This window comes from Zosterops lateralis, assembly GCF_965231275.1.
Source record: "Zosterops lateralis genome assembly, chromosome: 5".
In the NCBI taxonomy this organism is placed as follows: Eukaryota; Metazoa; Chordata; class Aves; order Passeriformes; family Zosteropidae; genus Zosterops; species Zosterops lateralis.
The window spans coordinates 32,917,082-32,941,102 of NC_139766.1; the positions used below are offsets into that span (position 1 = coordinate 32,917,082).

At 38.1% G+C, this 24,021-nt stretch overlaps 1 protein-coding gene across 3 annotated transcripts in view; it reads right to left on the reverse strand.

Annotated features, from left to right (window-relative positions):
• TENM3 (teneurin transmembrane protein 3) overlaps positions 1 to 24,021 on the reverse strand; it is a gene marked incomplete at its 5' end in the record, with an annotated part of 114,659 nt that overhangs the window by 27,939 nt on the left and 62,699 nt on the right. For 2 of the 3 annotated variants that reach the window (XM_083860882.1, XM_083860881.1), the window contains 7 exons: positions 4,923 to 5,797; positions 6,656 to 6,810; positions 7,394 to 7,626; positions 12,842 to 12,862; positions 13,274 to 13,523; positions 17,151 to 17,294; positions 17,864 to 18,131. In XM_083860882.1, coding sequence (XP_083717008.1) covers positions 4,923 to 5,797; positions 6,656 to 6,810; positions 7,394 to 7,626; positions 12,842 to 12,862; positions 13,274 to 13,523; positions 17,151 to 17,294; positions 17,864 to 18,131 — 1,946 coding nt within the window. The remainder of the gene's footprint in view (positions 1 to 4,922; positions 5,798 to 6,655; positions 6,811 to 7,393; positions 7,627 to 12,841; positions 12,863 to 13,273; positions 13,524 to 17,150; positions 17,295 to 17,863; positions 18,132 to 24,021) is intronic. The other variant, XM_083860883.1, reaches the window with a different exon arrangement.

The window sequence follows — 24,021 nt, forward strand, 5'->3', positions numbered from 1 at the left end:
CCACTGCTGCAATGCCAGGGCTTTGATGGAGACCTGGGCTTGCAGCTGGGAGCTGCCAATTGCACAGAGGCTCCTGCAAGGCTTTTTAGGCATTTGCTTCTGGTATTTCAAAACTTAGGTCAAGAGAAAATGCTCTTTTTGTGCACCTGGCTTAGCTTCCTGTACGTAAACTCAGAAGGGAAACTGCTGCATAGAAATAATGCCATATAGGCTAGCTAGGAAGTGTCACTTCCAAAATGCTAATATGCAGATAATTAGTTTAACTGTTAAGATTTATCTGTTTAAATGTTCATATTATGCATACATAATATGCAGTTATAGTTAATAGTTTCCAGCTCAGATATCTCAGAATTTTGTAAAGAGAATTTGATTAGGCTGATTACTTTTATACCTTGCTTAATACTATAATTTCATTATAAAACCTAATCTGGGCAACTTTTAGCTTCATATGGCTCTACTGGTTTTTTAGCATGCATGCATTTTCAATCATTTTTGTAAATGCTCTGTTAATATAAATTTTATTCAGCAGGTTTTTGGACCTCTGAAAACAGATAACAGTCACTATGAATTTGAGCAACAGTGCTTTAAAAAAGCACACATTCCTGAAATATGTCAGTTTTGATCAGTACACTATAACCCTTAGAAAAATAGAAATTTAAAAATCCATTTTGCCATAAAGATATTAAAAATCCCCCAAGTCTGTAAACAAAGAAAACAGATTATATTATATCCTAAGTAATTCAAGTTAGTATTTACAATTTTACTGTAAAAACCAAAAAGAATGTAAAAAATATTTCATGTGAGTCAGCCCTTCCCTTCTTCAAGGAAAGGGGAGACTAAATTAAATAAACTATAGATTAATTAGTGTCCATGCTAAAATAAATAAAAAAGTAATTTTTTTTTTTTGGATCTGATATTACTGTGATTTAAACTGTGGAAAAAAGCCATGAAAGGAAACAAGATCAAATGCTTTAGTATGTGCCAGAGCAGTGATTGCCAATTTTCGGGATGCAATGTTTTTTGCAAATATTTCCCCTTTGCACTGAAAAGTTCTGAAAAAGGAAAAAAGAAAGATTAAATCATTTTCATAAACCTGCTCTCAAACCACTGAGAACTCAGCTGAAATAAGTTCTTTGGATCCATGCTCCACTTATACAACCAGATTTTCACAGGAGAACAGTTAACAAAGCTATTCCTGAGCTGCTCCTAAGGCTGAATTTTTTATTACTAAACTCACAGTATTTTTCCTCTGTGTATCTTCAGCCACTTCAACAGATGTGTGACAATCGAAAGGTGAAAAAATCCAGCTCTACTCAAAGCTGGTTGACAAAAGGCATTTCTAGTCCACTGGGTATTCAAACAGCTGAACATTTTTAACTGTGAGCGCAAAGAAAGCCTGAGTTCACCACGGAATATAAATTCTATCCTTTTCTCAAAATATTTTGAGAATTTGAGTAATAGAGTAAATAAAACACATAAATAAACTGTGATACTAAAAGAAAATGCATTCAGCAACAAAGTTGAAATATTATGCTATGAAGTCAGAATGATTCCTTTTCATAATTTCTTATGCCTCATTTGACGTTTGAGGGATACCTTTCCATTTTAACAAGGCTTCATTTTTTTCAACAGAAAACATTTCACCTGAAAATGTTGTAGCCCATACTACTTACAGACATGAGTATGCAGAAGCTGAGAGACACATTTGTACATCCTGTCACGCCCACATAAACTCTTCTATAATTCACCGTCTCCATCTATTTTGGCAATAGTAGCAGAAACCTCTGGAAACCCAGGGTCATCAGGTTTAATGTAATAAATCATCAGCACCAAAAAGTCACAATAATACTCGATCATAGAGTAAAAAATGGCATAAGAGTTGTGTTCACAATTATTTTTTCCTTCAAAACGAAAATATACAGATATAGATTTGGTGTATGGGGATTTTATGTTCAAAAAAAGCAAGCAGCTATGATGACTGATAGATGTTTTTAAGAATGCTGTTTTGGCAAGAAAAATAACACAATGCCTTACACTGTCCCTTATTCCCTGTAGCTTTACATAACCAGTATAATTTTTTATTTTTGGTTTTAACTTGTACAGAGCATCATAGAAAACATTACTGGAAGGGACCTTGAGAGGTCATGCAGTCCAACCTCTACCCCAGGGCAGGATCTGTTCTTCCTGCATTGGCCCTGAAAGATGTCTGATCTGTTTTTAAAGACAGTCTGTGAAGGGCAAGGGGTCACTATCATTGTTGTCTGCTCCAGGGCTCCAAAATCTTCACCGTGAAGTTCCTCCAAATGTCTGATCTGAATTTTCCTTGTTGCAATTAAATAGATTACTGCTTCACCATGGCTACAGGGAGGAAATAAATATCTTTGTTTCTGCAAAAGCCTCATACACTTGCAAATCTGGGGACAGTGAAATTGCCCAGCTTTTTCCATAATTACTTCAGCTTGGGAATTCTAACGAGACATTGGTTGGAGGTAATTGTTTAGGAAGTGCATAAGCAGCAGCTTGGAAATAATACTAATACTTACTGAGGGGAATAGTCTGCCCTTTGGGCTCTCTGTAAGACAGCTGGATATAACCTAACTCAGACCAGAAAGTCTGCATGAAAGCAGATCAGGTGTGAAAGACAGCCATTTAAAGACTCAGGAAATAGCTATGTATTTCATGACACACAGTACCCTAAATTCTCCCTATGATGAAAACTATAGGCCTGTCACCCACTGAATAATGAATGTAATATCCATGTTTTTTGCAATCATGCAGATGCCATTAAGGTACAATCAGGAGCAACCAGCTACTACAGTACACCACAGTAGGCTACACAGAAACTACAGACAACATGGTGAGAAATTACTGCCCTGATTAAAACACTAGGTCCTCAATTAGCCAGTGTAATGCCAGCATGATTTAAAGTGCCTGCTGTACCCAGCAGATGCCTTAATTTCTGTACAGGACTTCACTGTCCCCCAAAGTGACTGCCTTGCCCAACTTGCCCATTGGAAACAAGTGGCTGTGTCTGTCTCAGTTAAACACTGACTTTACACTCTGTGGAAATGGATGGCTATTCCCAGCAAACTGAAAGCTGTGCTCTGGTCTCTCAGCATACAGGACAGGGCTAACTCAGGAGGAGGAGAACACTTGCCCTCCTAACCAAACACTTCTCATTCCTCTGTGTAACCCCACTGTGCTTCTGTGTCCTCTTGGCAGGACCTAAAAGGATACACAGCGGATGCACCAAAGCACATTTAAATATTACAGATGTGTGCTAATGCTTTGGGAAGGTGCCCGCTTGCCAGAGCCCTGCCAATTTACAGCTTATTGTAAGAATACCTTAAAACTGGCAGCAGTACCATCCCACCTGCTGTCTTTGTCAGGGATCAGCATTTCTAGCCCTGTCTCCACTTCAGGACACAATATGCAGTGAAGCAGCACCTGCTGCTCTTTGTCTCTGATGGGCATCTGTAAAGGCTGGGGAGTAGATACAGGTGCTCAGAGTCCTCCTGCACACTGCCTCAGCCAAATGTACACTGACAGAAATATGAAGTTATCTCAGAACACAGATGTTTGGCTTTGCTGCCACTGCCTGACACTGGCACTTTATTTTCTTTATCATGTGTGTTGAATTGAAAGCTTTTTTTTAGGCCTTGACCTTGGCAGCAGTTGCTACTGCATTTCATCATAAAGATACAAGAAAAGAAGGGGAGAAAAAAAAAAAAGAAGAGGGACTTACTGAATTTTCATGATGCCCTTTGAAATCCTGAATAGTTCAACTAGAGGCCTCTTAACAGTTTTACTTACCACACTAACACTACATCTTCCACTCCTTCACAGCCACCTTTCTACCTAACCTCATCATATCTTTCATGTGAGTTAAAAATACGGGTATTTTTCCAGTTGGCAGAGACAACTGAAAAAATCTGTGTTAATTCTACATTGACCTTTTTTGAAATAGTAGTTTCTGTTTTACCATGCATTTTTGTTATGTTTTGCTTAGCATATCAGCTGGCAGTTCAGGTCATTTGGAGATGAAGTTGCCTGTAAGGCCTATATGTGAATTCTCTGGCTCTACTACTTTATCTATAAATTGTCACGATCTTCCTTAGTCAATATAATTGAGGATTCTGTAAAACTTTGCTAATCTGTCTGTTATGAACAGGTATTGATGACTTAATGAGTCTAACACAGGCTAAAGCAATTCACTGAAAAGATTTTTTCTGAGGATGGTAAAATTACAAGTCCTACTGTTCCAGTAATATCTCTTGCTTGCACCTGTACTGGACATGGTGCTACTGGTTTCTGTGTTTTCAGTTTATTCCTACAGACACTTCCCCCAAGGCCACATTTCTTTTCTCAGCTCCCTCCAACTGGGTCCACCTGTGTGAAAGCCTGCTATGCTGTCCAGGAGATCCTTCCTGTGTACTTGCCACTCAGTGAAACACAGCCTTTTCCTACCCACCCTGGTATTATTTTTGGGCAAAAGACCATGCAGAAATGCTCTTACTTAAAAAAAAAAAAAAAAGAAAAAAAAAAAAAGAGCAGTGAAGACAAATTTCTTGTCAGTATTTGCAGCAGAAGAATGTCAATCTAATGAGTAAGGGGGATGAAAAATCTAGTTTTTGATGCAAATCTACAAACTCATGGTTGTCTGAGTTACAAATTTTTTGACAAGAGTGAAATGTTGTCTCATTATTATTTCAATATATAAAACTGAAGTTCAAAATAATGAATTCAAAATTATTCAGACCCAATGTTCAGAAGAAGTCAGACAAGACAGAGGAAAACAGCATGGGAAATCAAAAGTATCTTTCAGTCTTTTTCTTATCAGTTACTTCACCCAGAAATATTTCAAATGGTCCTGTAGAACTCAGTAAAACAATAAGGCATCTGATTTTATTTTATGTACTTACTCAAAAAAAGTGGTCCATCCAGTCTCATCGCTTTTAGTTGCCAGAAGTCCGCTGTTGCCATGGTAGGTAAATAAGACCAGCTCCTGCCCTTGTGCAGTCATGCTTTTCAAACATCCATTGGTGCCTATGGTCAGCCAGATGACTTGGTTATCAGGAGATACCACTCTTACTGGCATCCGGTTGGGATCCCGCCTGATGCGAAGAGTATTCCCATTGCTGTCCGTTACTGCAGTAATGTCATTGTCGTTACTGTAGCTAAAATTGTACAGGTAGTCTCCGGTGACTAAACTCACAGTGTACTGGTGAGTGCCATTGACATCAAAGATATACAGCTCTTGGTCAGTTGGAGAAGCAACTTCATAGAAGTTCATTGAACTCATTAAGGGTTTGTTCTTTGACACAGCCCGTATCCTAATGTTTCCCAGATCAGCGATATACAGGGTGCCATCTGGAGACACTGCTAAGGAGGAAGGAGCGTTAAGCTTGGCATCTTTAGCATAGCCATCTCCATTTTGGTAACAGTCACAGTTAACATCATTTTTGCAATCACATTCTGAGGGTATTCCAGCAACTAAAGAGATCTCTCCATCGGTTGTGACCTGTCTTATCCTGTTTATCTTTTTTTCATCAGTCTCTGTGATGTAGAGCACGCCGCTGTAGGAGACGGCGATGGCAGTGGCTGACTCCAGCGTGGTCTGCACGGCGTGTTTGCCCACCGTGTACTCCACCCCCGGAACCTGGCAGTGCATCGGCCTCCCCGCGGCAATGCGAACCTGGCGGTTTTCGGTGATCTGCAGAACCACGTTGTTATCCAAAACGTAAATGGAGTTATCCATGGGGTTGATGGCTAAATCTGTAGGCCACTCCAGACGAACCTAAACAAATAGAAGGGTTTTGTTAAACAGTTAACCAGTGCAGATTAAATTAATTAATTAACCTTCAGTTTTAGAGACTGCTGTAAGGATATTTTCCATCTGCTATAAGCAATCATGACTGAAGAACTTGCATGAATACAGGTAGCAAACCTTCAGGGAGCAGCAGCTTTTAGGGAGGCAAGGGAAACAATATTCAGGCATCCATTTTGTTGAAAAGAAAGCCAGTTGCATTGAAACTACAGTACAGGCTGAGTTTCCCCTCCAATAAATGCAATACTTTTCTCTATCACAAATACATAAATAACTACAGAGACAGGTATCAATGTCTAAATACTTGCCAACAGTATTCATCTTTTATTCTTGTAGTAGCAAAAATAATACACTACCAGATTATGAAACACTGTACTCCATTTTTTGAACATACCACTACTGACATGTCCCTTCTTACCTCCACAAGCTTTAAGGACAAATAGAAAAATACAGGGGTTTTGTGTAAATCCTTTCATTCACTCTAGTAGGCTAAGGATGTCAGCAATTCAGAAAACATCAACATGCCAAGATAGTTCTAACAGATATGCCATTCTCCCAGTATTTACTACCAGGCTTAATGTTTCCTGCTGCTAGTTTTGCTGTTCTAAACCAAACTGAACTTTATGGGCAGAAAAATTGAATACAGCAGCGTTTATAGCTTAGAGAACACAGTGCAATTCACACCTGTGGAACAGGTTGCTTTCTCCCCCAAACCTGCTGTTAAATATTCATCACACTCCACCCAGTTTTATTTTAAGGGGTGCGAAATCTGCATTTCAATTTGTATCCCCAGCTCAGGTTTCCAAATTAGTAGCAACTGAAATGTACCTGGCTGATGTGCATGCTGGTATCACAGGTTAGAGGTCGTGCTGAGGTGAGGTCATTGGAGCCAAGCAAAGTCGATATTATTCCATTCTGATCCACTTTTCTGATCATGGTCCCATCAACAAAGTAGATTAATCCATTCTTGTCTATTGCTATTCCTTCAATGAAGCAAATAAAAATTAGGGTTTTTTTGTTGTACTATCAGTGAATATATTATCCATAACTAAGGAAGTATATATCTAGCGGAAATTGTAGGCAGAAAATCTGGTCTCTGGCAGTAGGTAGTAGTACAGCTTGCTAATGTATTTTGCATGACAAACCAATATTTAGCATGAAATCTACTACTGTTGATTGCATTTGCTGTTCATTTGCTTTTGTGTGTTGGGAAGGGACTAGCTTTTAAGTTAACTTTAAACATGGGATAAATGGAACCAAAAGCAAGGCTCATTTTAGATATTCACTGCTGCCTGCCAAACACATAATATTAATGCTCTTATTGAGTGTTTAAAAATGCTCAATAACCACTCAAACCAAATACTTCCTAAAAACTCAACCCTAACTGATTTCAAAAAAATCAGTCCCCTGTAGCTCTCTTCCTTGACAGACTTTCCACTTGGAGAAAAACCACTGAAATCCCCAATTTTTGAGCCAACTATTAAATTCAATAATTAAACATGATCATACCCCCAGCTCTGAACTTCTGTATTATTTTGGATCTTACAGAGGGAGAACTCCTTTTACCTTTGGGGCTCATGAGAGTTGCCTCCACCGCCTTGCCTCCATCACCACACCTTGCCTCATCGAAGGGCAGGCACTGCTCTCCTGTTCCTCCTATTATCTCAACATTTTTGGTCAGGTCTTTTGCACCAGTGAGAGACTTGGGCCGATAAATCCTGCGCGTGTTTGTGTCGGACACGTACAAATCTCCCGTCACGGGGTCCGTTGCGAGGTAGTACCTGTGAGCTGGGTTGTTGCTGTAAAATGGAATTACACATTGCATATGCTGTAGTTAATTGCACCTAACATTGGATCAAGGAGAAAACCGTTTGTTTCCCATGCAGTGTGCAGCAATGCAGACAGAGTTAAACTCAATGGTGATGCTCCATGCATAGGTAGCACAGGTCACAGTCCCAAAATTATTTTGGTCCACATTTCTAATCTGTGTCACAGGCAGCCCAATCTAGATGAATTCTCTGGGTAAAGAAGGTCTATTTTGTCTTTGATGCTCTCAGGCCAGTTCAGGCTCTCTCACTACAGACTGCAAATGTCTCTCTAATAAGCCAAATCAAAACACTGGAGCTTAAAACCTTCTGAGAGTTACGGGAACCTTGATCTAGTCCCAGATTTCATAGCAGGAGCCCAGCCTTCACTTACACTTGGTTGGTATTATCCTATCTGTTTTATTGTAATTTATATAAGGCTGCTAGGGTTCATAATTTATGTAATTCATAAACAGATAAGACAGAGTTTGAATGACGAGTTCACAGGCGAGAGATAAGACATCATTCATACGTATTTGTTTAATCCACTGCTTTGAAATGCATGATATGCATGATTTAACACATTAGGAAATGTCATCTCTTCCACCAGAGACCAAGCAGAGCTTTTCCATTCTTCTTAAGTCAGAGTCGTATTTCATATAACTGCACACATTGGCACAAAACTGCTAACTATGCCAGCATAATCTTTATTACAGTGAAAATATATATTGCTAACCATTTTCCCAGAAACGTACATTTTGCCTCTCTGCTGGTGCCACATAATTGAGAATTACTGTCTTTTCTTCCCTGCTGGTGAAAAAAACAGCCCTGGAGATTACCTTTTGTGTTGATATATTATGATGTAGAAACTTAACCCACTGCAGTTGGGATTCCTGACCTAATTTATGGCATGAAGAGCTGAAATAAGGTCATGTAAATACATGAGGTAATTTCAGATGCTCCCCTCATAGATTGAAGCAGAGTGTCAGAACAGTCACTTCTGATGTTTGCAAAAGCGCTGCTTAAACAGATCTACCAGTCTGGTGGTAGCCAAACATCTGTTCACAGAATGCTATACTTCACGTTTTGTAAATACATAACTGTGCTAATGTAACACATTTCTATGTACTGCCACTTGGAAAATGCAACAAGAGACCAACAGGAACAACTTGTGAACAAATTATGTCTTTTAGCAGGGACAGATTTTTATAGCTTTCCAATTACAAAAACACAGAAAAAAATGTGTTGCATAAATAGGATTTTATTTGGTTCTAAGACTTTTAACAAGTTTGTTCAGAACGAATGAAACCAAGTGAAAAGACTAATGAAATCAAATACACAGTGATTAGCACCTCTTAAAAAGCTCTGCTATTGCACTGAGTGTTGTACAGCGAGTCTGAAAACAATCAAATGTAGGCTTACTTTAAATTTCTGTTACAAATCTATTATTGCCAATGTGCTAAATAGTTGGAAGGTATTTTCAAAACCTTAATTTATACAGTGATCATTTAATATGATCACTGGGTAACGTACAAATTATTTATACCTCCATAGACTGCAAATTAAATTATACCCATTTACATGATTACTTTAGTCTTTAAGAAACTTTGCAAACACTTCAAATATAAACACATTGCAAGATGTGAAATGTGCAATTAAATTTTATTTCATTGTAATTTAAAACAAAATTCTTTCTTATACTACTGAAATCTAAATTAAAGTAATTCCCTTCAACCCATCTAACATTGCCTCAACCATTTTTTTCAGCCATTGGAATAAGAAGTCATCAAATCAAAAAGTAAGTAATTTACGCCTAGCACAATTATTTATTTCAAAACAGAAGTTTTAAAGCTCTTTTCTTCATAAATATGAAGATGTACATTCTAATTCTAACACAAAAGAAATCGAGATGAGTTCTCGTGGTAAATAGTGTATCCTCATCAAACCAAAAAAAATACATCTGATAATTTAAATGTATTTTCTCATTTATTAAAAAATCCCCCCCAAGTTTCGAAGTGCATACTGAATCAACAGAAACTCTCTCCCTTGCCATATGTAGATGTCTAATGGCTCCATTATGAGCTGATACAACAGGCTTAACCTCAGCATTTCTTTTCAGGTGAAGGTTAAACAGCCGAGGAGGCTTTAGCTGATAGAAACCCCCAATAATTTATGGGAGAAGAACACCATTTGAGCAACTGAATAACTGTCAAGTGAAAACTACATTTGTTTTCTAGCCAGAAAACATCCATGAGCACTATACAGATCTCAAAAATAGTAGTACAGGGACAAGCAGCCAGCAGCTGGAAAGCTGCAGAGTTTATGCAATTTCATTGTACCCTGAAATGAAATTAAGCTTCTGCCTTCTACCAATAACAACAAATGCAAAGAAATAAAATCTCCAGCCTGTGACTTATTGACTCATTCAGTATTGCCTAATCACTTTCAGTGGTCTGCAAAACGTGGAGTTACATACCCACACTGGCTCCTATAAAGACAAATGTCTAAAAGTTAACTTGTTCTGTCTATGCTGAATAATAGTAAGTACTTTGAATTGAAAGTGTGCACACATGTGCACAGAGCTGTAACAATCTATTTCCCTTTGCTTTTAACTTGCTTAGGCCAACCTTTTAATTCTTCAGCTGTCAGATCACCTGGACTATTCTCCATGAACAGATTTTTTGGAAAATAATACTCCTGACTTCCATCCCTGTATCTCTTGCCTTCACTATGTGCCCTCTAAAACATATAACCCCTCAAAGCTGTTTTTATGTTTTGTTAAACTTTTTTTTTCTGGCTCTCTATAGTCTTGGGATAGTGCCATAGCCTACAAAAGACCTCCCTGTCTTCAAAGTCCTTCTAAAAATGAGTTCTTCCATGAATGTCTATCAGCATTAATCACCCACAGGCAGCAGTGTGTATAAAGGCATCATTTCAGCTTTGAGATTGAAAAAATGTGAGGTCACTGGTACATGGGAGGAGAAATTTGATCTGCATTCTCTCTCTAAAATAGAGTACAGGCTTCTTGAGGTAGGAGACATATCACACTGTGCTGAAGCACTGTCTTTCTAGGCCAGGAAAGGTGAATGCTTGAATAGACAAGAGATCTGAACTAGTATTTAGCCTCATTCAGTAGTTTTACTTGGGGAATGCATTTCTTAGTGCATTTCCTTCTAATACCTAGCAATTATCTTTTGCAAAGTGGTCTGTTGAGGGCTGTTTTCCAAACTGCAGTTTAAGTAGAAATCTCCTCAGCAGTCTGAAAGGCTTGCCAGTGAAACTGGACATTTGCTCCCTTCTCTTCTTACAAGCCAGACAGATGTGCTTCCCTCTGCAGCATTTCACAGGACTCTGCATGAATTCATACAGCCTAAAGAAGATATTTGGTCTCAATGCAGGTTCTTAGCTGGAGAGCCCATGGCAAGAGGATTTGGTGGATCTTAAAAGTTTATATGTCTTAAATAAAAGGCAGAAAAATTAATAGAATAAAAAGCTCCAGGGGATATTAAGCATAAAGATCCCACTCTTGGCTTAGGAAGTCTCTCATCAGCAAATCTCTAAGGCTGAGAGTGGACACCAGGAAGATTTTTATGATGTGAGAGAAAACTCAGACTTGTAATAAATCATGTTGGGCTGCACAGTGGGCTCCACATCTCCTGCCTCGTGGCTCCACAAGTGCTCCTGCAGAGCCAGGTCTCCACAGTCCCCTGTGTCTCCTTCTGCTTCAGGAGGAACCCCCACTGCACAGCTGCTATATGGGCCCAAGCTGTTACACTAATTTCTGTGGTATGATTGCAATTTTGCTTCCTGGAGCTTCTGCATGTTTAGGCATGAATAAAGCAGAAAAGCTTCAGTATTCTCCCTCACCAACTTCTCTTACATGCAGGGATCCAGTTTCTGAAACGCTGCAGTTGATGCTGTGACCACAGTTCTGCCATAGGCAAGAGAGGGCGGCGCTACTAAATCACAGCAAGACAAACCTCAATATGCATCCACTCTTTAATCCCTTTTTGTGCATTCCACATTCCCGTTTTAAGTATTATTCCATGTTCTGTATATTTGCTAAGACAATGTCCTATCTAGCTGCAATCACAGCTTTGTGATACCACAAGGGATATAATTCTTTTAAGAGCAGTGGAACACATACAAACTAATTGTAATAGTGAAATCCTAAACCTACCAAACAGAAGAAACTGCCTCCAAGTCACCCCTGACAAAACCCCACAAAACCAATTCTGATCATTAGCACTGATGCAGACACCTTATTTAGTAATGGATTTTTTTGCCCAACACATCTGAAACATATTTTTTAAAACTTAAAATCCTTCCTCACATGGAAGTATGTCCAAAGAAAAGTGAATTTAAAAAACAAGAACAACACATACAACTCTGGGATTTGTTTAAAAACAAGGAAGGAAAATGACTGGCAGCAAAAAAGAGAGAAAGGTACCAGTAGGCCTGCTAAGTTGTATACCTAGCAGTTCTGCCACAAAGGTTTGCAGGGTTTCATGTCTGCAACAAGATTTTAGCATGACTTTTTTCTCCTTTTCAGCACCAGCTGCTGTGGCAAAGCAATTCTAAGCATCCACCTACTCTTCTTTTCTTGCCATTATTGTAGCTGTGCCAGGACGGATGAATGCTGTACTACGATCCTCTGATTACTGCTATTTCTATGACCAATTTTCTGAGTCTTGGTATATTTTAAAATCCTAACTCCTGGAGCTGTGTGATTGTTATTTCAGCTTCCATTATTAAAAGAAGCTCACCTTTAAAGAAACAAATCTGTTAAATGAGAGCCTGAAAAGATTCAACATCAAAAGGCTAATGAAATGAATTCCCTTGATACTTTTATATGCCATTCTCATCATATTTGGTGTATCTGATTAATGAGTGAGTTTTGATAGGATCAGCAAAAGTGCTGCCAGCAAGGAGTGAGCAGAGATGAGGGAACAGCAAAGGAGGGCACACACAAGCATAACAAGAAGCCTGACTGTGGACAGAGAGTGATGAGAAAAGAGGAACTCATCGGAAAGGACGATACAGCCTGACAGTTGACATAACTAAAACATATGAACTCATTATTTTTGAAAAATACTCCTCTTTTCTAGTAATACATCTCAGAAATGACTTGCCCATTATAAGCATTCATTTGTTAAGAAAGAAAGAAGAACAGTTAGAAAAATATAAATCTTCTTTAAGGAATGCTTACCTATGTCTAAAATCTTTATTTCTTGGTGGGAGCAAGTAAAAAAGAACAGAAAAACATTATTAGACAAACATTCAGAAAGGATGTTAAAAGATGAGAAGAAAGGAACATTTACATCTATCATTAGTGAAGTGGTGAATGACTGTCCCTTGCCCACTTATGTTGACTACATATGTTAACTCTTAAAATCTGCAGAATTATTATTCAGGGTAAATTAAATTCTCACATTTAGATAAGCATAGTTAAAATATTTTATGAGGGTATAATGTTTTTATTTCAGTTTTAAATACTTTAAAAATCTTTTGACTCAACTTTTGTTTTGTTCCCAAAAGCATTCGCAAACTCAGACTTGCACGATGTCAGAAATTTATTCAATGTTTTAATTTGCCACAGTAACTCATAACTCCAAAAGTCCGGGATGAGAAAAAAACATACCTTAGCTCCAGAACACTAGTTACATTTCCAGAGGGGAATATGCGCCGAACGTAGTTGAAATCCCCCACGTACAGACTGCCATCTATCCCACACGCCAAGGCAACCGGGGCCAGTAATTTATTACCATCAGCCTGACCATTACAGCTTGGACAGGAGATGCTGCGTCGTCTCCCGTTGCCCATAATGCTGCTAACAACTGGGGGTTGCTGAGATATAAATTGATTTTCACCATTCCCTTTGTAGAGGATTCCTGTCAGATAATATAGGAAAAGAAACAAACTAAAACTCAATAACATTGATAAAAACTCTGAATGTATACACATAAAATGATGCAAAAGTATTCTAAATATTCTTTTAGCTAGTTAGTTTAAGTTTAATGAAATTTTGTTGTTTCATCACCATATTTTTCTCACTACAAATAACAACTTTATTAAAACATCTATAGTTATATTTAGGTTACACACATGCAAATATTAGATTATCTTGTCCACAAAATTTAGTAGAAACACTAAATAATGTAGCTCTTAAAAACTCAAATATTTTCAGCCATTATTAACTGTTAGTGATTTTTATAGTTATAATTCAAAATAAAAACAGTCACGCTGAAGGAAATGTAAAGCATATTAATGGAAGGAAGGTCTGTGTTTTTACATCTTTACAGTTTTGAAATAGCCCAGAAAGGACTCAAATTCTAATGTGCTTTATAAAACAAGAAAAAGAATATATTTGCAAATTGTATTCCTAAAGTCCTAGTATAATTAATTATGAATACCATGTCAAACATAATCTGAAGTGGATTACTGTTGCAAATTGTAAATATTAATTAAAGAGCCACTTCAAAAAGTTGTAGACTGCCTCAATTTTACATTATAAAAGATTCTTCACTCAGCTTCCAACAAAAGTGTTCCTCTGGCAGCAAAGTCTGCCTCAATACCATAACTGCAGTTATAGGCAGTTATTAAAAATGTCAAAACAACAAAAAAAATGTGGTGCCAGGCCAACTTGCCTCTAAAACTTAATTCTGCTTCAAGGCATGAAAGAAACAATAATTTTGTGAAGACAAAACAATGTGCCACCACTATTTTTCTTCCTTATAGCCTACGTAGGAAAACTGAGAGGAAAAATGGATGCTTTATGTTAAATCTTCAGTCTTGAGGGGAAAAAAAGAAGTATGTTAAAGTGTTGCCAAGGACCCTCATTGTTCAATCTCATGATAAATCTATTAAGGTGTCCTCTACAAATGGTCAGCTATTACAGTTCTACTTGTAAGAACCATATGTCTTTCTGTGGTATAATTCATGTAAACCACATGTCACTTTGTATTGTAGAGAGATCTGGGTTTTATTTATTGCATGCCCAGAATTTCATGCAGTTTGGAGCTGAGGGATACAAAAATCTTTTGAGAAGTTTAGAAGAAATTTAAGATGTATTTTTGTTTCCCTCCTCAGTCCCAAAGTGCACAATTTGTACTGAAAGATATGAGAAAAAAATACTTTGCTTTCCTCTTTAAATGTTTTAGGTATCTTCACTAGTTTTAATGTTAGAAAATGGAAGAGATCATAAATGTAAAACCAATATACATGATAAAATTGGAAAAAATGAAAATGGTTTATGGAAATCTAATGGCAAGTAATCTAAATAAGTAATCTAAATCAAAAGAGGAAGAATGTATTTTTCATGAATAGTTAAAGCCAGAATGCATTAACAGTATACGAAATTCCCTCTCCTATGATTACATCATTTATGACAATCATGGCACTATAATTTTGCCTGAAATAGCTGAGTTCTACAATTTTCATCAGAGGAATTCTAGAAGTCAGCACACTGCACTATTGCACCTGATTTATTCTGTCATTACCTTGAAAAATTGGTCCTTCACATTTCTCCTCTGTTATCACAGACTAAAAGATGTACATTAGACTATTTACTGCAGTAGTTTGGATTTCTGTGCAAACACTGTCTGCACTCTCTTCTCAATAGGTTTATGCATCTCATCCACCTTGTCAACTCTCCACTTGGTTTATTCAATTAGACACACAACACTTTGAAAAGTCATTACTTGTAAAATGTACTTTTAAACATAATTTAAAGCCATCATCAATTTACCCAGTGAACAGAATCAATCTTACATATATATTTATAATTATAGCTTTCCACATTTTTAGATGGATTACTTTACAATAATTTGCACAGGTTTGATTTTTTTATTTTTTTAAAAATTTAAATTAGGTACAATGAGACCTTTTTTCCTTGTTTTGGTTACCTTGTTTCCCTACCAGTCAGAAGCAATGCTTTAGGTGTGGGTTACTATGTTATGCATAATAAGCTTGGATAGTAAGGGGAGACCTTCACGGGACACAAAGTACTGCAGAAGTGATGATCTTCCTGACAATTACTCTGGATTCTTCTCTTGCATGAAAATCCAGTGCTACCAACTACTACTTTAAGCTACGTAACTGTTTACTTCACCTTTTCTACATGCTTCCAGCCAAGTTTTTCCAAATTTCTTCCTGTTCAGTGTGGACCTGAGGTTTCCTTAGTGTGGCACCCTGCAAACAGTTGCTGAGCAGTATGCTTGACAAATATACTTGGATGTCAAAGTTACTGTGCAACAACTAAGTTCAGCTGGAGAGAGGAGTGAGAATATGAGCAAGCAACAGCTCTGCAGACAGCAAGGTCTGCAGAAGGAGAGGGAGGAGGTGGTGCAGGTACCAAAACTGAGATTCCCCCTGCAGCCCATGGGAGAAGATCACGGTGAGGCAGCTGTACCCCTGCAAAAAATTGGGGTCCATGGTTGAGCACCTATCTACCTGGAGGGCCCATGCCACAGCAAGGGGATGCCCAAAGAGGCTGTGGGAAGCTCATGCTGGAGCAGGCTTTTGGCAGGGCCCCATGATACATGGAGAGAGGAGCCTGTGCTGGAGCAGTTTTGCCGCCAGGACTTGTGATCCCACTGGAGCCATCTGATCCTGAAATGCTGCACCCCATGGAGCAGACCCCACTGCAGCAGTTGTGAAGAAGTGCAGTCCGTGGGAAGGACTCACATTGGAGAAGTTCATGGAGACTGTCTACTGTGGGAGGGAGCTCATGCTGGAGCAGGGAGGAGTGAGAGGAGTCCTTCCCCTGAGGAGGAAGGAGCAACAGAGACAGGGTGTGTGATGAACTGATCACAGCCCTCATTCCCTGTGTCCCTGCACCACTGGCAGGGAGAAGGTGAAGAATTCAGGAGTAAAGTTAAGCCTGGAAAGAAGGGAGGATCGGGCAAGTTGTTTTTAAGATTGGTTTTGTCACTACATTACCGTGATTTGACTGGAAATAAATTAAAATGATTTTTCCAAATCAGTTCTGTTTTGCCCATGACAGTGACTGTTGAGGTGCTTAGAGATCTGTCCCTGTTCTTATCTCAACCTATGAACCTTTTGTTCTGTTTTCTCTCCATTGTCCAGCTGGGGAATCACTGGGTGGCTTTGGTGTCCAGCCAGAGTCAACCCAGCACAGCATATCTAACACAGACTTTTTGATTAATTAATTCATGCATATGTATTTATAGGGTGCAGAAGCATGATCATGCAATGTACATCATAGAAACAAAGAATATCCTGAGGTGGAAGGGACCCACAGGATTATTGAGTCCAACTCCTGGCCCTGCACAGGATAACCCCAAGAACCACATCATGTGCCTGAGAACATGGTCCTAACACTTCCTGCCAACTCTGACTGGCTTGGTGATGTGACCACTTCCCTGGGGAGCCAGGTAAGCTCAATGCTTTTACCATTTGCAAAAATAACAAAGCAAACAGCAAGAAGTTTGAATGAGAGACCTAAAGCGAAGGGCAGTGGAGCAGTAGAACTAGCAAGAAGAAAATGAACTCCTTACCATTCTGAACATCCAATACATGATGCTTATCCAACGTCCAACCACCCATGTTGGAGGCATCCAGTTCATAACCCTGCAAAATGGCAGTCCGCTTTTCCCAGAGAGTTAGATCCAAGCAGGACTCATACTCGTAACCTACAGACACTGAAATAACAGCACATGTCCTCATTAAGTACAGGATCTCATTCTGAAGAAGAGTTTAAAGAATGTGATTGCCTTAAACTACATACATTCTTTTGCTCTCCTAGGACACATGAAAAATTCCTATGGCTTCTTAGCTGTTTTGAAAATACTAACCAAAATTTTAGCTTATTAAAATATTTTCAGTTATTAAGAGTAAGTGAATTAAGACATGTACAGAGGAAAGCTATTTTGTGATGTAAGTCAGACTGCTATTGTGCTTTACTTAAAGTACAGAGAGCGTTCCAGACTAAACACCATAATGTATTATTAGGCTGAGAGATACTTCATGGGAAGGAATAGAAGTCAAAAACGTTACTTCTCATGTGAATGAAAAATGGTTTCTTTTTCCTTCTGAAGGAAGTTTTTTCTCATAATTCAAAGCTTAGATTAGTATTTTTAATATGTTTTAATATCCACTGATAAATTTTATTCTGCAAAACACTTTCCACTTAATGGATACAAGCATTTGAGGTGTGCTTCCCTATGGTTAAGACAACACTAGAAGTGCAAAAATCCTCTGTAACACATACCAACAGCTTCAGATAATCCATAGACCCTCTGATTGTATGCATCAGTTTTATCCCATATGAAGGTATATGATAAATTTGGGGATGCAGGGAACCATTTTTGGAAAAGTCTTCCCACCACTGCCACCATAAGATGAACCTTCATTAAATTAAATGGTATAATAGATTGGGTCATAGTAATCTTCAGTACAGATTTATATCCTGCAGCCCTGGAGCTCAAGTATGACAACTTCAAATCAGTTCCTGGTATTGTCGTTTCTTCATGAAGTACCTATGCATTGTTGAGAGAAAAATACAGTAATTATTTGGAAATTAAACAAAACAATGCAGCTATCATAAAAGCCTGCCTAACATATTACATGACAATCCATTAGGAAATATCATCTATATTTGGCTTTCATGGTTTAAAAGCCATAAATAAACAATAACATTTCACACTTTTTCTAGAAAGTCAAGCATAACTCTTCATTATACTGAAGCTGCTTAGTTGGTACTTTCTGCTGAAGCATTTCAAAATTATCTCCTTTATTTTTATGGTGAGAAAAGAAAGCATGAGAAAACATTCCAAACTGATTTTTCCTGAAGAGGCAAAAAAGTGTATTTCAACTAAGTGAAAATTGTTCCTTATTATGCTGCCACCTAGGTCCCAGCTAATAAAGGCATATTTAATAAAGGCAGTAGAGCCTCTAAGGAGAGCAAAGGTTGAGATTTGGGTTGGGATGCCTAATGTCTTCTGTAGGAGCAAGAAGAACTTCCAGGTATTCTATTATTTGCATTACCAGTGGATTATAAATACTTTAAACTAGAGCATTCTCCCATTTATTTTGAAGAGAGAAAAGTAGGATGCCTCAGGGGAAGTTTTTCCATATTTTCTGATCAATATTCACTACTCAGATATCAGCTTATCACTTTCACATTTCAGAGAGGTAGAATGAATCAATTTTATTTTAAAAAGGTTCCTCCCCTCCTCTACCTTGTCATTTCCTCAGAGCTGAGGAGCTTTTGTGGGTGATGGATGGATGTGAAATGTTTCTGTGTAATGTGGATAAAGGCAGCCTATATTGCTCTATGCCTCAGTCAGAACATAAACATTGCAGCCAGCACTTGGGGTGAACAGCTACCAAGTATCCTGGTTTATTGAAACAAACAAAAGAAGAAAAACGTAGCTAGATACATCTGTAAAGATAATTTTCTTTGGTGGAGAGTGCAAAGGTTGCAAAGAATGCTGAAGCACAAGCCCAGAACCTTAGTGATGTTACAGGAACACTCTTGGCAGGTAAATTAAGAAAGGTTTATTTTACTTTTCTGTCTTCTGGTTTTGAAGACCAAACATTATTTAGTATTAGTGGAAAGCAGACTTCAGGAAGAGCAGTGTCACAAATACTAGGCTTAAGTCTTCAGGGATCAAAATCTGGCTGCTAAACAAGTGCTGCTAGCTCTCTATGTCAGAGAGATCCTTGGACGCTGCTTCTAAAGAACTGACTGTGTTGAATAGGGTGAAGTAACGTGGTTGATACTCCAAGAAGGCCACATGTGCTACACCATCCTCTATATTAGCATTTTTGTTGGATTTACAGAAAGATTTATACAGTATTAGTTATATCTACTTCCTTCCCAATAACAGTAACAAAAATTCAGAAATACTATTTTGATTCATTGTCTGGCATTATAATTATTTATATCTGATACATGTAGACATAAAACTGTTGTTCTCCAGTAAGACTATAATAGACCTGTAAGAAATAAAGTAGGAATTGGAAGATAAGACAAATGAAATTACTATTTTTACATTCTTAATTCTTATTCTTTGAATATTTCCTTGTTTCCCGTCATGAACCTAGCTGAAAAGAAATAACAAGTAGTCACCTTGAAGGAGGTGAGTGTGGCCTCATTTCTCTTTGTAAATCTAGTCTGCTTTCCCTCAGCTCAATATACAGACAGTGTCTAATCCAGAGAACAGGCAAATCTTTTCTACATGAACAAAACCACCTCTCTCTAGAGAGGTAAGTGATTGTGAACACATTCCTTTCCTGAGACTTTGAAGGAAAAGCACAAACCACCCAGGAACAAAAGACAAATTCCTCCTTGAGACATCAGCAGGACTCTCATATATTGCACATTAAAACTAGTCTAACAGATGGGGGTCTCTGTAAGCAAGAGGAGAAAAAGAAACAATATGCTTGTAATAGGACACAATTTAATGGACTTCAGTGGTCTCCTGTTACGACCACTGCTTCTTTTACAGCTGCAACTGTGGAAGAGTGTTAAACACATAGGTGGTCTTCCAGTACTCTTGGCTGAGATAACAGGCAATAAAGAGGACACCTTGAAGTTTCAATTTTCAAGAAATTCCACTGTGTATTTGGATTACTATCAAATTAGAAACTAGGACACTCATGCAGTTCTCAGCGAGGTTTAAAACAAAACCTAAACCCCTATTATTAGTTTCTGCAGAAGCCTCAAATGCCTGCTGGAAATCTGACTTACAGCTTCCTTTTTTCCATAAAATATCCCCTGTAGTAACTTATTTTCTTGAGAACTTTAGAAATGTATAGGTAAGGTTATGCAACTCAATCTCTCTCCCAGAATCAAGCATTACAAAGAGAATTAAACAGTTTAATGTTCATCCAAAAAGGTAAATCATCAGGCACAGCAGAGAGCTCCTATGGGAGCCATGACAACACATCAATTGTAAAGCAATCGGGAAAGTCACCGGGAACGAAAGTCACATCAGGAATCACCAACACAACCACACTGTCTGTACTTCACCTTTTCCAGACTGAGCGTCAAACTACCTTCAGAAAGGTTGATACCCTAAGGGGACTGAGTTATTGCCCAACCACCAAATTCTAACAGCTGACATTTTACTTATGGATGATCAAGCTTCTCCTAAGGACAGCTATAAAATATTTAACTTAGGGGACTGAGATGAGGGTCACCTCAATTTTCAGAGTTTGTTGTCCTTAGAGTTCAAGCTGGTGTCCAAGTCACATAAATTGGGCAAGGCTCCTTGTCTCTCATGGCCAGCAGGACTAAAGCCTTCCAGGCTCTAGAAAGCTTTCCTGCTCCAAAATACAATATGATTCAGCTGACATGCTCTGATGGTATTCAGAGCACTGAATAAGTAATTCAGTTAGGGGGAGAAATGCCTGCTGTGTTGCTGTGATTTTTTTTTTTTTTTTTTGGCAAATTGAACAAATTCAATGGAGGATTTGAGGATAAATTTCACAAATGAGTGCAAACTTTAGTCCTAGTGTCAGAAGAAGGTTGTTTGCTGAGAAGTAACAGCTGAGTTGCTGCATTAAAATGTAACATGATCTAGGTTTGAGAGGGGTAAAGATGGCATTTTTAGATACAGGCAACTGCTGCTATTACATAAAGGCTGAGATTAAGGAGTACCAAAATTATACTTTACTAGAAGCTGAAACTGCACATTTCAAGACAGAAAAAATGTTTTCCTTAAAAAAAAAAAGCCTTCCCCTATAACTGAGGCTCTTAAATTAGCATTTAAATCAAGGAGAAATAAAAAGGGTAAAAAACCGTGGTCTTTCTAGACTTAAAACATGGTTTAGGTACCACAGAGAAGAGGGGTAGGAAAAAGCCACATTCGTGTAGAAATATAAAAAAGTGTCTATAATGGAATAAAGAAAAAGGTGTGTATAAAGTCTCAAACAGAGGGCAAAAGAGAAAAAAAAAACATAAAATGTGCTGGGAAAGGAGGAGATACATAAATGGAGACATTTGGTTCTATAAAAAATCTCCATTTTTTTCTCAGTATGAACTTGAAATTCTGAAGATTTTAGGTAGGTGAAACTAGGGTGCAGCATCCATAGAATACTATGATTTTTAGATATTCTATTATGTTGTTAGTTTAAATGTTAAAATAGGTCAATTTCTTTGCTGAAAAGTAGCCACCCTGAAATTACCAATAATTTTTTTCATTAAGTCATTCAGGCTCATATTTTATCCTGAATTCCTCTGGGTAAATAAATTTTGCCAACTTTTGCCACACTACTGACAGTAGTGAGAGAGAATCTGAGGAGAAGAATATATGCATATATGATTTGAAGGAAAACATCCAGTATTCATTCTCTCATACACTTGAAGTGATGGAAACAGGAGGCTCAGGACCTGCAAAAGGAATCTTGCAAGCACATGTAACAGTGGATAATAGAAGTTTAGGAGAGGGAAACCCTCAAAGACTCAGTTTCAGACGTGCTCACTGTGACTCACATGGGTTTCTGCCAGACCACATGGCAATATATGGAAAACAGATCATTTTAGGAAATTATTAGGAAAAAGAGAGTAACAATATTACCTAATGCATAAAAGCAGTTCCAGCTTAACCTGAACTCCCTCATCTGCATGCAGCTTATTGCCTCATTCCATACTGATTAATCTCAGCTACTTAAGTCTAGGCAAAGCATGGTAACTTGCAATTAATAGTAGATAAAATCATGCCTAAGCAGTCCAAATTTAGTTAACATGTTATTATCAACCCTCTTGAGTAATGATCTGTTGGGTCTGTGATCACCTCTTTACCCACTGTGTTTGTTCTTTCCCCTTGCTTGCCCTTTTTTTTTTTTTTTTTTCCAGTTTTCTTTCATGCTGCTCTTTTGGCACAGACTTTAATTCCCCCTCTGATCAATTTGGGATTCATAAGCCACTAAGTACACTCTTGGAAACATTATCTCCAAGGGATGATGAAGCACTTCAAGGGATGATGATTACAGCAGCACATTATTTTCTCCTGCAGTAAATGATGGTGAGTGCTGTCACCGCAAACGAACAGGGTGCCTAATACTGACTGCAAGAACATGGGGAGTTACTTATTTCTCTGTGTCTTCCTCCAGTCTCATAAGCCTTTAAACTGGCATTACCCCTTTTTATATAAAAAGATCAGCAACAGTTCCTCTGGAGCTGAACATACACTTTTGAATAGAATCTGGTTCTGCCCATCTTTTCTGAGAGGAGTGATTTTTTTGGGGTGACAGATTGTTGAGCATTAAGCATTTCTGAGGGGAACCTGACCTGAAGGGGTACATGCCACTCACAGTTGTGCAGCTCCCACTTGCTGAAGCAGAAAATTATGTGAGGGGAATTTATGTGTGGGATTTTTATGTGTGGGATAAGCAAAGAATGTAGAAGAAAATGCTGCTAATTTTTTTTTACATAGTACTGAGCTGGATTTTTGCATATATAACAGGAGTACCATTTTCCCTCATCATAAATCACCCAACAGCACCAAGTGCCCAGGATCCACTGAGAATATCTTTCTTTCCAGCTGGTTTCCTAGGGAGACAACTTGACCCAACAGTCCTGCCTATCAGACCTCCTACCTCACAAATTTTGAGCCTGGTAGACAACTTCAACCACATTTTAAGTAACAGTAGAAATCTCTAAAGATAATTCTGTTCCTTTATGTTTGTTAAGAAAAAGGGTTCCGGTAGGGAAGAAGCAGTCAACTGGTGACTCCTGTGAGAAAGAAGAAAAGGCTGAATGCAGCCTGTGGGGAAGGACTGGATGTGACAGACTGATGGGAATACAGCAGTGGGTGGGAATGAGTAGGAATCCAGACCTCATTAGTCCCACTGCTCATGAAATAACTTGTTTACCTATATACTGCAAGTGTTTTTTTTTTTTTAATTTGTGTTTTCTGACATTCTTCTATCATACCTGTTTTCTTGAATTATATCTGTCTAAGCCATTTTCCATAATTTCAGGAACTGAATCTATCATCTGTTGCCAAAACAAGTAAATCAGAACTGTTTTTCAGTGGACTCTGTTTTGCAAATACTTTCTTTTAATTGACTTGCAGCTATCAAAGGCACAGAAATGATAGTGAGGATAAAAGCAACAATTTCCTGGCATAGTCTAGATTTGTGTGAGTGTTTAGTTGTAATTTTCTTACATTTTCCCTTTAAACCTGGCTCCTACCATGAATTGCTTAATGATTTAGCTCTTTTCTTAAGAGCTCTGCATGAAAACATTTGAATACATTTTCTGTGTTTCTCTTGAAGAGGCAAGGACATTTCTTAGTGAATGTGAAAAACGGTGCTCTATGTAATTATGACACTGTGGAAGTAGGAGCAAGAAGAAGAGAAAGAGAGAAAGAGGGAAGCAGAAAGTATTGTTTCACTAGGAAAAGTTCAAAAATCAAC